Raw genomic sequence first — 13,813 nt, forward strand, 5'->3', positions numbered from 1 at the left:
CACTTTGGAAGACAGTTGGGAGGCTTCTTACAAAAACCAGACATGCTCCTAACATATGATCCAGCACCTGTGTTCCTTGGTATTTATCCAAAGGAGTTGAACATTTCTGTCCACACAAAAACCTGCACACGGATATGTACAGCAGCTTTATTCACGATTGCCAAAACTCAGAAGCAACCAAGATGTCCTTCAGTAGGTGAAAGGGTAAATATACCGTGGAACATTCGGACAACAGAGTATTATTTGGAGCTAAGTGAGCTACCAAACCATGTGGGAAAACGGGGGGGGGGGGGGGGCCAAAAAGGTATGTTATGAAGTGAAAGAAGACAATTTGAAAAGGTTATATACTGTCTGATTCCAACTCTATGACATTCTGGAAAAGGCAAAACCACGGACAGAGCGAAAAGATCAGCGGTTGCCAGGGGCTGGGGCAAAGGGAAGGGGTGAAAAAGTAGAAGACAGAGAATTTGCAGGGCAATGAAAATACTCTACAATGTACACGAATGCATACCAATGGCTGAATTTCATTATATATGTGTCCAAACCCATAGAATGTGCAGCACCAACAGTGACCCTAGTGTAAGCTATGGACTACGGGTGATAATGATGGGTCAACACACGTTTGTCCGTTGTAGCAAATGCACCACTCTGGGGTTATGGTGGGGAGGCCGTCTTTGTGCAGGGGCAGGGGTTAGAGGCAAAATTTCTACACCTTCCTCTTAATTGAGCCTAAACCTACACATGAAGAGACAAGAAGTCTTCGTTTTAAAAACTAACCGAAATTTGGGTACGATGGGAGAATAGAGGAAGGACAGTGGGGTGACCACAACAGGCCCTGGAACTGGACAGATCCCTGTTACTGTCAGAAAACCGGAAGATGCTCGCACGCCCAGTGGGAACCCCCCTGAGCTGACCGAGCTGGAGCCTAGGGAAGAAAGCAACCGCTGGCTCACCCTACAGAGAGATACCACAGCATATGGTCCGTGAGAGCAGGTTCGGTTTGGTGTCGGCCAGTGGGGCGTATTCTGTGGTTTGCAGGGCTTGACTAGGCCACTGAGAAGCGTGAACTTCCCTCATACAGTGTCACCTGAGCTTTGCACCACACAGGCCAAGAAGCAAATAAATAGGACTTCCTAGAGCTTTCAAACCCTCTCTCGTTTGTTTTCCGGATTTGTTTGTTCGCCTTGCACTTTGCGTGCTTACTCTCGTTCCTCTGGGGAATCTCAAGAAGAAAGGTACCTGGAGAAGGTCTCGTAAGGCCTTTGACAAATTGTGGAGAAACTCGCTGAGTAGCCTTCACCTGTAAGAATCTTCTCTTATGGGGGAGAAGGAGGGGGAGCCACAGATCAGGTAGGAAAGTCCTTTCTCTTTCTAGTGAGGAACCAATGACTACCGAAGGCATTTGGCTGGCCCCCAGCGTGTCAGCTGGTTAGAGCAGAGCCAGATTCCCTGAGATTCAGATCAACGCTGAAGCCGACTGCATTTACTGCCTCTGTCTCCGTCAAGCATTCGACCCTGTTCTCCAGGACGTTTCCAACACCGAGAAAATCAAATACTCCTCAGACATCCGGCCGTCTCTTTCCTCAGCTGAAGCGTGTTCCCTGCACCAGCTCGTGGGAGCAGAACAGCACCTTGGCACAGCTCAAAACTCCATGACTCGTGATCAGAGGGCCAAGAGTTCTGGACATTAGGAAACACTAAGGAAAAGGCCCGTCAGACAGAGCTGGGGTGGGGGGGGGGGGGGGGGAATTGGTGGAATCGTGCCAATCGTAACAATACATAAAATAAAAATGTAAAGTGTAACAAAAAGCAGTAGCTTTCGCAAACACATGTTTTGGTTTGCCAGCAGGTTGAATTCCTAAAGGTTCTAGAGGAAGCAGTTTCTTTGACCAAATAACACTTCCTAAAGCTAAAACATTTGCTTTTAGTGTAGTTGCGTCTGCCTCCTGTTCTGCAAGTATTTTCAGGCCTCATGAGGCTTTTTTTCCCCCAGACTAAACATGAGTCTCTGAGTCGCCCAGTTTGACTAACGTGGAGGGAAAAGTGCTGTGGACGTGGAAGCAGCGGGGAGGGGCGGAGGGATGAGGGGAAAGGGCCCGAGCCAGGAAATGCGGGAGGCTTCCAGAATCTAGAAAAGGCGAGGCAGCCTTTCTCCCCCCAGAGCCTCCAGAGGGAGCCAGGGAGGCTCCCCCTCAACTTTATCCCACTGGGACTGATTTCAGACTTCCGGCTTCCAGAACGGTAAGGGAACAGATGGGTGTGGCTTGGAGCCACCATGTTTAAGGTGGAAACTAACACAGGGGGTAAAAGGGGACTGACTTCCACGTGGCGATCAAGGCACATTTCCATTTAAAGAGAGAGAAGCAGAGACATGCTCATCAGGGAGAGCCCGGGAGAGTAGGTACAGGCCGGGTGTGGGGTGCCTCACTGAGCATCTGTTCCCACACCTACCTCGGGACGTATGTCTCACACTGCTTTTCTAGGTGCCCTAACTGGGAAGGCTCCCAGGTCCTCGAGAATTTCCAAATTAATCAATGAGCCAAGACGACAATGTTTTTGGCACACAGGAGGCCACAGGGGAACAATTTCCAAGCAATCCCCTTCTGAGAGCGTCATAAATCATGAACAAACTACAAACTCCGACAGTGCTCAGCAAGAGGGATTGTTCCCGTGAATCGGAGCTGTAAAGGAGTGTCACAAAGTTAAACTAGTCTGCCTCTTAGGATTCTAGAGCTTTCTTTTAAAAAGTCTGGCAGGAGACAGACCACCCTCGGGAGCGAGTTGGCCCTGTCCCGTTGTTCAAAGGCCACTTGAGGGGGGGAGAGTTTGTGTTTAACGAGGCGCTCCCCTCCAGGCCTGATCTCTGGTCTCTGGCTGGGGACCCAGGCCTCAACACCTCACAGAAGAAAGATCGGCCTCGTCCTGTAGCACATGGGGGCGGAGACCGCCTGAGCATTGGCCAATGGGGCGATAGCCTCTTTCACCCCTTACTCGTTTCTTTCACCTCTGTTACTTAGTAAGTAGAAACAGCTCACAAGCAAAACAGTGATGACAGTTGACAATGACTGAAGGCACCTGTCGGAGAATGAGAAACCGTTGTACAGCTTCCCGTGTCTCCATTTCACAAGAAAGCACTTGCCGGACTGCCCCCACCGCATCCGAAGACAACAGAAATGAATATCTAGTGGCCAGCGGGGAGGGGATGTGAGAAGAGGAAACAGGTGACAGTTCTTGACACAGAAGAACGATGGGTATCGTCACTGGCCCAGCCATCCGCATTCTGTTCCTCTCACTTATCCTTTTTATCTTATTATTACAAAACATTTAAACAAGGGTTCCCACGCCACCCCCGGTATAAGCAAATAGTGTCATTTTTCAAAACCAGTGGGGAAACTGAGTCAGCCAGCGAGCTAAAACGACAAAGCTTATTTCTAGCAAACGTGAGCAAGCTGGGCTTTACCACACTTGTCCTGATTTCTCTTTAACTTCATGACTATGCTTGGCACCCAAGAAGGGTGTCTGTGGGTACAGAGTCTCCATCTCTTTGTGCATCACCTGTCTAGACTTTAACCTGTGGTTTTTCTAACGAAAACTCATACCCAATGAGTTTTCTTCAACACTTAAGAAAACCCAATGTTTTCTTGAACATTGGCTTTGCCCCAAGGAAATGATGTATCAGAGTTCATGTGAAGTTTCACTGTATGAAGAGTCTGTGAATTAGCATAAGGCAGTTTCCTCTCTGTCTTCCAGGTCCTCCTGCGTGTACAAAAAAGGGATGGTTCTTTAGAAAATTGTTCTCAACGGTCAGTCACTTAGGGGTAATAGCATGGTGGGATGAGTCTCCACCTGGGCAGCTGCTGTGGCCAAGGGCTGCTGGGCAGAGTGAGGGCTCCATAGGCATCCCAGAGAGACAGACACCCCCTTCGCTCACCCACTCGCCATTGTAGGTTTACCACCCTATTCTTAGAACTGAAGCTCCTTTGCTCGCTATCCAGAGCACCAACAGTGAAAAATAATTCATGTTTTGCTGAGAATCAATCCCAAAGTCAAGTGTTGGATGGCCAGCCAGGGTAGCTGGCCATGTCTCTGCCCGTAAGGAGATGGCCCTGGAGAAAGGAAAGGAGGAAAGCCTTGAACCTACCCTCACCACAAAGTAATATCCGCCCGAAGGAGAACTTTACTCCCATTAACTGCCAACTTTGACCAGTGGCTTCCTCAAAGATAAGGCTGTGATCTAGTTGTCTGAGCCTTGGAATGCACTTCTTAGCTTACAGAAACCTACTAACCCCTCCTGAGGCAGGGGGGTGGGGGGTGGGGGGTGGGAAGGGAACACTGGATGAACTCAGCCCCATGTAGGATGTCCTGGGAATCTGCCTGGAGCACAGGGCCTTGTTTCTGTAAGGCCGTATGCCGATGGCGACGAGTGTCTTTCTGCTATGGCTCCTGGAGCAGCCTTGGGGGGAGGGGGGGGGGAATGCACACAACATGACCCAGCCAGCCAGTGGTCTTCTCTGGGGCCCTGGCCCAGCAGCCACACAGCCAACACCGAGCTCAGTGTATGTTGAGGCGGGCCCCATTGACATTTGGGGACTTGTGATTCTTTGCTGTAGGAGCTCTCCTGAAAACCGCAGGATGATCAGCAGAAACCAGTTATGAGACCCAAATATCTCTCGGACCCCAAAGCTTCCCTGATTGAGGGCCACTGCTATGGGAGCCTCAGAAGCAAGGAACAGCCGTAACCGTGTCTTTTTCCTGGTGTCCCTGAACCTGCTGCTGTCCCTGCTTCCTCTCCACCTCGGATCATCGTGACCACAGACCCCACCATCACGCTTCACTCTTCCGTCTTGGACCTCACGTCCACTCCCAAATCCTGACTGCTTGCCCCCCCCCCCAGCCCTTCTTGACCACGCTGTCCTCCCTCCCTCTGCCACAGCTCGTTGTCTCCTTCCGGCTGCTCTGCTGGCCTCCTGCCCTGGTCTCGTCTCCCACATCCTTTTTCCCGGTAGCAATGGGGGAATTTGCGTCAAATGGGAATCTCGCCCCGTTGCTCCTGTGGTTTGCTCTTCAGTGGTTTCCCATCCGCTTGAGTTCTAAGTCCCAGGCCCCTGTGAGCCTAAGAGGTCCCCTATAATCTGCTCTCCGTGACATCACTGCTTCATTTCCTGGCGTGTCCCACTTTCCTCCCGGCCCACCAAGATCATCATGTTCTGCACGCACGGTGCCAAGACTGGAACCTTCCTGCCATGCTCCCTCTGCTTCAAATGTCTCAAGTGTCCTCCAGCCCTCCGCCTCAAATGTCTTCCTAACTTCTGCGCCAAGTTCACACCTTCCCGCCGCCCTCTCTGACCTCGCACGGGCCCGGACACACCCGTGTTGTCGCACTTCCCACACTTGACCACCAGGTGGCAGCGCAGGGCTGTGTTTCAAAGCTGCAGCCCAGGAGTCAAGCGGCCTGAATTCAGGAGCCGCTCTGCGACCCGTTCAGGGAGCGCGGGGTAGATGACCTAACGCTTCCGTGTGCCTCGTTGTCTTTATCCGTAAGAGGGAGGGAAAACAGAATTTATATCATGGAATCGTTGCATGGATTCTATGAGCTAATGTGTACAAGGTGCTCGGAAAATCCCCCCGGGGGGACGCTCGGTAAGGGCCAACCGTTGTCATATCATCATTTTCTGTTGAGGTGCCCACCTCTCCCCGCGGCTCACCGTGCTTAATATTTCATGTTTAACGACAGAGAGCCCACTTCACAGGAGCCTTGTGATGCCCTCCCAGTGGTTGCACAATTTCCGAATCATTTGCCAAGTTTCCTGGTCATTTGTAATACACCCCCCCCCCCCCCGCCCCGGAAGGTGAACCTCTTGTTCAAACCCTTTGCCTCCTATTTCCTCATCAGAAAGGACTTTGGAGAGCCCAGATCTGATCGCGCCACTCCCCTGCTTCAAAGTCCTGTCTGGTTCACGGCTGCCTGGAGGATAAAGTCTGGTTTTGCATGGCTTACAAAGGTCCACGGGGGGGTTCAGGATTAACCGTGGGTCACCTTCACCACCTGGTGTCATACACCATCGCACACGCTTTCCCACCCCACATGCCTTTCCCGCGCTCGTGACTGTTTTACCAGGCGGTTTCTGCCTGAACCCACACTCACTCTGCCTTCATGAAGCTGCTTCCCCTCGTTATATCTGCCCTAGCACCCCAGAATTTCCTTTTCTCCGTTTCCTTGCAGGTTGTATATATTACTCCAGTAACGATTGTCACACAGTCTCGTGATTATTGGTATCGGTATCTGACTTTTACCAATGACTTTTCACATAGTGCCAGTTCACTCATTTTCCGATAAAGACAGTTTTTGCTTTGACGTAAATGCGTCTTTTTTCTCTATTAGGGCGACAATGTTGGGAGCCAGGAAGAAAAAGAGATTTGAACTTACAAGCTCAGGAAAGTATGCTGAGCCACAAGGGAAGGCTCTAAGCCTAAGCCAAGGTCATGGATTCCAGCTGGGCGTGAGTTCCCTTGCCCTCTCCTTTTAAGATGAGAAGAAGAGGGCAGCTACATGCAGAAGAATGAAACTTGGCCATTTCCCCACACCGCACACAAGCATCAACTCAAAATGGGTGAAAGACCTAAATGTGAGACCCAAAACCATAAAAAACCCTAGAAGAGAACACAGGAACTAAGCTCTGTGACATAAGCTGTAGCAACATTTTTCAAAATATGTCTCTTGAGGCAAGGGAAACAAAAGCAAAAATAAACTACTGGGACTACATCAAATTAAAGAGCTTCTGCACAGCGAAGGAAACCATCAACGAAACTAAAAGGCGACCTATGGAATGGAAGAAGATATTTGCCGATGACATAGCTGATAAGCGATTTGTATCCAGATATATACAAAGAACTGATACAACTCAACACCCCAAAAATAAATCATCCGATTTAAAAAAATGAGTTTTTTTGTTTTTATATCCTTTGGATGAATACCTAGTAGTGCAATTGCTGGGTCGCGGGGTAGTTCTATTTTTAATTTTTTGAGGAACCTCCACACTGTTTTCCAGAGTGGCTGCACCAGTTTGCACTCCCACCAACAGTGCAAGACGGTCTCCTTTTCTCCACATCCTCCCCAACACTTGTAATTCCTTGTCTTCTCAGTAATATCCATTCTGACAGGTGTGAGGTGACATCTCACTGTGGCTTTGATTTTCACTTCCTCAGTGATTAAGGATGTAAAGATGTATGAGCACCTTTTCATGTGCCTGTTGTCTGTCTGTATTTCTTCTTTGGAAAAATACCTATTCAGGTGTTCTGCCCATTTTTCAGTTGGATTATTAGGTTTTCTTGAGTTGTATGAGTTCTTCATATATTGAGTCATAGGAGTTCTTTATATATTTTGGACATTAACTCCTTTCCAGGTATATAATTTACAAATATTCACTCCCATTCAGTAGATTGCCTTTTCATTTCGCTGATGGTTTCCTTTATAATATACCCCCCTGTGCAGAAGATTTTTAGTTTGATGCAGTCCTACTTGTTTATTTTTGCTTTTGTTTCCTCTGCTTTTGGTTTCTGATTCAAAAAATCACCAACAAGATCTAAGTCAAGGAGCTTACTATCTATGTGTTCTTCTACAGATCTTATGGCTTCAGGTCTTATGTTCAAGTTTTTAATCCATTTTGAGTTTATTTCTGCATACGGTATAATATAGTGGTCTAATTTTATTCTTTTGCATGTAGCTGTTTAGTTTCCCCAATACCATGTAATAAAGAGACTGCCCTTTCCCCATTGAATATTCTTGGCTCCTTTGTCATAAATTAACCATGTATCCACAGATTTATTTCTAGACTCTATTCTGTTCCATAGATCTCTGTGTCTATCTTTTTTGCCAATATCATACTGTTTTAATTTAATATAGCATTATAATAGAGTTTTAAATCAGAGAGCACGATACCTCCAGTTTTTCCTTCTTTCTCAAGATAGCTTTGACTAGTTGGGGCTTTTTGTGGTTTCATACAACGTTTAGGATTATTTGTTCTTTTTGTGAAAAATGCCATAGAAATTTTAATAGGGATTTTCTACTGAATCTGTAGATTGCTTTGGGTAGTATTGACATTTTAACAACACTGGTTATTTCGATCCATGAGCACAGAATATCATTCCATTCATTTGTGTCTTCTTCAATTTCTTCTACTAGTGTCTTGTAGCTTCCAACATACAATTTTACCTCTTTTGTTAAATTTATTCCTAGGTATTTTATTCTTTTTGATGCAATTGTAAATGGGATTGTTTTCTTTATTTTTCTTTCCGACAGCTCATTATTATTGCACAAAAACACAACATATTTTTGTATGTCGATTTTGCATGCTGCGCTTTACTGAATTTGTGTATTAGTTACAGTGGTTTTTTGGTAGAGTCTTTAAAGTTTTCTGTTTATAACATTATGTCATCTGTAAATAGTGATAGTTTTGCTGCTTTCTTTCTAATTTATATGCCTTTTACTTCTTTTTCTTTCTATGCTATGTTGAAAAAAAGTAGTGAGAGTAGGCATCCTTCTCTTGCTCCTGATCTTAGAGAAAAAGCTTTAAACTTTTCACTGTTGAGTATGATGTTAGCTCTGGGATTATCATATATGGCCTTTGTTATGTCTGTTATGCCCACTTTGTTGAAAGTTTTTATCATGAATTGAAGCTACGTTTTGTTAACTTCTTTTCCTGCATCTATTGAGGTGATCACATGATTATTCTTCATGTTGTTAATGTGGTGAATCACAGTGACTGATTTTCAGATGCCAACCCATTCTTGCATCCCTGAAATACATACCACTTGAGCATGGTGTATAATCCATTTTTATAGCCCATTTTTTAAAACTGAAGTGTAGCTGACATAAAATATTATATCGGTTTTAGGTGTCGTATAATCTTTTTAGTGTATTGTTCAATTTGGTTTAATAGTATTTTGCATCTGTGTTCATCAGGGATATTGGCCTATCATTTCCTTGTGGCATCCTTGTCTGGTTTTGGTATCAGACTGATGTTAGCCTCATAAAATGACTTTCAGAGTTCCCTTCTCTTCCATTTCTTGCAAGAGTTTGAGAAGGATTGGCATTAATTCTTCTCTAAATGTTAGGTAGAATTTGCCAGTGTAGCTATCTGGCCCTGGACTTTGGTTTGTTGCAAGGTTTTTGATTACTGATTCAGTCTCTTTACTAGTTACCAGTCTGTTCAGATTTCCTTTTCATCATGATTCAGTATTTTAGGTTGTGTGTCTCTAGCAATTCATCCATTGCTTCTAGGTTGTCCGATTTGCTGGCATATAATTGTTCATAGTAACCTCTTATTATCCTTTGTGTTTCTGTGGTATCAGTTGCAATGTCTCTTTCATTTCAAATGTAAGTTGTTATCAACTTAAAATAGACTGTTTTAGATAAAAACTACTATATGTAAACCTTGTGGTAACCTCAAAACAAAAGTCTATATGGTAAATACCCAAAAATTAAAGAGAAAGGAATATAAGCATTCCACTAAAGAAAAGTATCAAATCACAAAGAAAGGGAGCAAAAAAAGAAGAAAGGAATAGAGAACTATAAAATAGCCAGAAAACAATTAGCAAAATGGTAGTAAGTACATAACTATCAATAATTAATTCACATCAATAAAAAGACATACAGTGGTTTAATAGATAAAAAAAAAAGACATCTATATGCTGCCTACAAGAGACTCACTTTAGATATAAGAACACACAGAGACTGAAGGTGAAGGGATGGAAAAAGATATTTCACACAAATGGAAACCAAAAGAAAGCTGGAGTAGCTATACTTATATCAGATAAATAAACATATCAGATAAAATAACGTTATACCTGAAACAAAAAGAGTAATGAGACAAATATGGGCATTGCATAATCATAAAGAGGTCAATCCAACAAGAGGCTATAACATTTGTAAACATTTATGCACCCAGCATAGAATCACCTAAATATATAAAGCAAATATTAACAGACCTAAAGGAAGAAATAGTTAACAATAAAATACTAGAGGTTTTTAATACCTCATTTACATCAATGGATAGATCATACAGACAGAAAATCAGTAAGGAAATATTGACCTTAAATGAAACATTGGACCAAGTAGACTTAATAGACATATAAGAAACAGTCCATCCAAAAGCAAGAGAATACACATTCAAGTGTACATGGAACATTCTCCAGGATAGATCATATGTCAGGCCACAAAACAAGTCGTAATACATTGAAGAATACTGAAATCATATCAAGCATCTTTTCTGACCACAATGATATGAAACTAGAAATGAAGAAAACTGGAAAATTCACAAATATGTGAACAGTAAACAGCCTGCTACTGAACAACCAATGAGTCATGGAAGAAATAGGAAGAGAAATCAAAAAATCCCATGAGACATGTGGAAATGGAATATACCATGAGATGCAGCAAAAGCAGTTCTAAGAGGGAAGTTCATAGCAATAAATACTTACATCAAGAAATAGGAAAAATCTCAAATGAATAATGTAACTTTATGCTTCAAATAACTAGGAAAAAACAAACAAACAAAGCCCAAAGTTAGTAGAAGGAAGGAAATAACAAAGGTCAGAGCAGAAATAAATGAAATAGAGACTAAAAAGACAACAGAAAAGATCAATAAAACTAAAAGCTGGTTCTTTGGAAATACAAACAAAATAGACAAGCTTTTAGCCAGACTCACCAAGAAAAAAAGAGAGAGGACTCAAATAAATCAGAAATCAAAGAGATGTTACAACTGATAACATAGAAATACAAAGGATCATAAAGGTCTTTTCCTTTTTTTTAAAGATGAGGGGCGCCTGGCTGGCTCAGTCGGTTAAGTGTCCAACTTCAGCTCAGGTCATGATCTCGTGGTTCGTGAGTTCGAGTCCCACATCGGGCTCTGTGCTGGCAGCTCAGAGCCTGGAACCTGCCTCGGATTCTGCATTTCCCTCTCTCTCTTGGCACCTCCCCTCCTCATTCTCTCTCTCTCTCTCTCTCTCTCTATATATATATATATATATATACATATACATATATATATAAAATAAATAAATAAACATTAAATAATTTTAAAAAGATGGTTTATGATAGAATCTATATGTCCATATGTTCAAAGATGTTCATTGCGGCATTGTTTGCAATATCAAACAATCTGACAGAACCTAAATGCCCATTAATGGTGACAAAGTTTTAAAAACAATTATAGTAAACCTGTAAGATGGAAAACTTTGCAGAAATTTCTAAAAGATATGCATGGGCCAGAGAGATGTCATGCAGTACTAACAAGTGAAAAAAGGAAGTTGCACAAAAGTATATAGAACTTAGTCTCATTTTGCAAATATTAACTATATGTTAGTATATGCATAGAAAAAAGGACTGTGAGTCTAGCTACCAAAAGTAAATGTGATTCTACTTAAGTGATGAGATTCACCGTGGACTTTTGTTTTTTACTTTGTCCAATACTGGGCCATTTAAATTTCTCCATTAGCATGATTGACTTTTGCAATATAAAATCAACATAGGTTTAGATAGAGTGGTAGACAGACAGATGTGTATGTACATTCTTTGTAAAGCTGCATTGCCTTATGGTCTATCTAAGCAAAGTCACATTACCCAGGAAAAAATAAAATGCGAACATTCACTGCAATCTCTTGGCAAAGTTCAAAGGGAGAAGCAAATTATAGAAGCCAGGGAAAAACATCCTAAACATTTGCATCCTCCTGTCCCCCAAGCACCCTCCGCACGACAGCACGACCAACCTCTTTGTCACCTCACCTTCTGAAAATTACCCATAAATTCCCAAAGAACTCAACCTTGGCTTTCTTCTTTTAGGATCCTATTTTCTTTCCTCGTCTAATCCTCTGTCCTTCAAACATAAATCGATTTTGTCTGTCTGGACTTCTTTGGGTTTTCCACTCTTGAAACTGGCAGACAAACTCAAAAAGAGTGGGATGGAGGGGAGGGCACAGGCGCGTATTAATTCATGACTAGCAGCTATCTGTGCAACACAATCTATCTCTTGTATAAGGTATGATGCACACATACATACCATGATGATCCCACTTCAGTCATTTCCCCTGGAAGTAAATGGGATACAAGAGGCTGAGAGCAAAAAAAGGAAAACGAGGGATCTTCCATGGTAGTTATTACGGTTCGATTTAGAGTGCACACACATATTTCACAAGATACCTCATGCTCTTTTGAAGACAAAAGAACAGTAGCCACCCAACAGCATTAACCATTCAAGATACTATTTTCCCCGCTAGAAAAACAGAGCCTAGGGAAACGGTTATAAGGGTGCATTACAGCCAATGATTAAACTTTGCCCTCTTCTAAATCTGGTGCACTCTACTCTCTTGTCTCTGCTGCCAAAAGGCCAGAAATGTTGGAGGATCACCTAGTGTCTCATTAACTCTTGTTTTGCATAATTATTATTTAAGCGGACTACCACTCTTTGCGATATCTCTGCAGGAAGCTCTCCTCTCTGGACCAGAACTTATGGCGAGCATCACAAAGGTGCTCCAGCTCCAGCTCGTAATCTCAGCTGACATTCCTTCAAAGGCAAACCATTCCCAGTTCAAATATTAAATGAAACCTGGGGCGGGACTAGTCACCTTCAACTTTTAATAAGCGACTCCCGTTACCAAGTATTTCCCGGGCATAGGCTTTGAAAAAGAAAGGGAACACATGAGACACTGAACACAGGTAAGAACATGAGCCCTCCCCACCACCGCCACCAACCTAAGGCACAGAATAGAAACAGGAGTGAGGTCACCGACACCAGCCTTGATCTCCCTCACCAGGTGCTTCAGGCTAACCTTTCAATACCCTCTCCTGGACTCCAGCCAACTGGCCCTCATAAATTAGCATCATCCGGACATGCAGCATCCCTGCTCACACCTGAGAAAATGTAGGCATCTGTATCTGATGCTGGAAAAAGCTGACTGGCTATGGGATTTACTAAGTGGCCTCCTTTGTAAAGTTTAGACTCTGCAGAATGGAATTGGTATTCAGTGAATCCCAAACATGTCAAGGACTGTTCTTGTGATTACAGTCTTAACCAAAAAAACATCCAACAGAAAAGAGAGCTGCCCTGGAATGCAGAATATGCATTGACAATTTGATTGTGAAGATATACATGTAACAAGCTATTTTTTTAAACTAATAAAGCTTTATTTTTCATTATCAAAAAAAAAAAGTCCACCCAAAGAGTTATTACTGTCTGGGATGATGAAAAAGTATTTTTCTAACACTGTGCTCTTTTATTAGTTATGTACCACTTTCCTCCACATATGTATAGACACGAGATTTTTTTTTCAAGTGCAGAAATAAGAACACAAGAATAACAAGGAAAGAAAAGTTTGAGTGAAGTCAAGAGTGAGTTTTATTCAGGGAAAGGACACCGTGAGGTCTTAAGAAATCTCAAATTGGGGGTTGATATCTCCAAAACAGTCTTTACAAAACAAGGATACAAAAACACATTATGGAGTCATAATTTGGGTTTTTGAAACTGGTCATGATATGGGAACACAAAGAGGTAGATGGTTAAACCTCCGATCTGATCTCAGAACAAGAGGCTGTGAGTCGTCTCGGGGGCGTTTGATCAAATCATTTATTTCCCTTATTTCAATGGACCTAAAGACATGAACAGACACTTTTCCAAAGAAGCCATCCAGATGGCTAACAGACACATGAAAAGATGCTCAACATCACTCATCATCAGGGAAATACAAATCAAAACCACAATGAGATACCACCTCACACCTGTCAGGATGGTTAGAATTAACAACTCAGGAAACAACAGAT

The 13,813-nt window shown here is 43.2% G+C and overlaps 1 protein-coding gene across 1 annotated transcript in view; it reads right to left on the bottom strand.

Moving 5' to 3' along the window:
- The window catches only part of DAW1 (dynein assembly factor with WD repeats 1), a 66,214-nt gene extending 53,319 nt beyond the window's left edge, over positions 1 to 12,895 (bottom strand). Inside the window, exons 1-3 of the mRNA XM_049614473.1 lie at positions 12,826 to 12,895; positions 12,622 to 12,672; positions 5,177 to 5,416 (exon numbers count right to left, since the gene is read on the bottom strand). Of these exons, the coding sequence (XP_049470430.1) occupies positions 5,177 to 5,416; positions 12,622 to 12,672; positions 12,826 to 12,895 (361 nt within the window). The remainder of the gene's footprint in view (positions 1 to 5,176; positions 5,417 to 12,621; positions 12,673 to 12,825) is intronic.
- Positions 12,896 to 13,813: the final 918 nt, after the last annotated feature.

This window comes from Panthera uncia (genome assembly GCF_023721935.1).
Source record: "Panthera uncia isolate 11264 chromosome C1 unlocalized genomic scaffold, Puncia_PCG_1.0 HiC_scaffold_3, whole genome shotgun sequence".
NCBI classification, from domain to species: domain Eukaryota; kingdom Metazoa; phylum Chordata; class Mammalia; order Carnivora; family Felidae; genus Panthera; species Panthera uncia.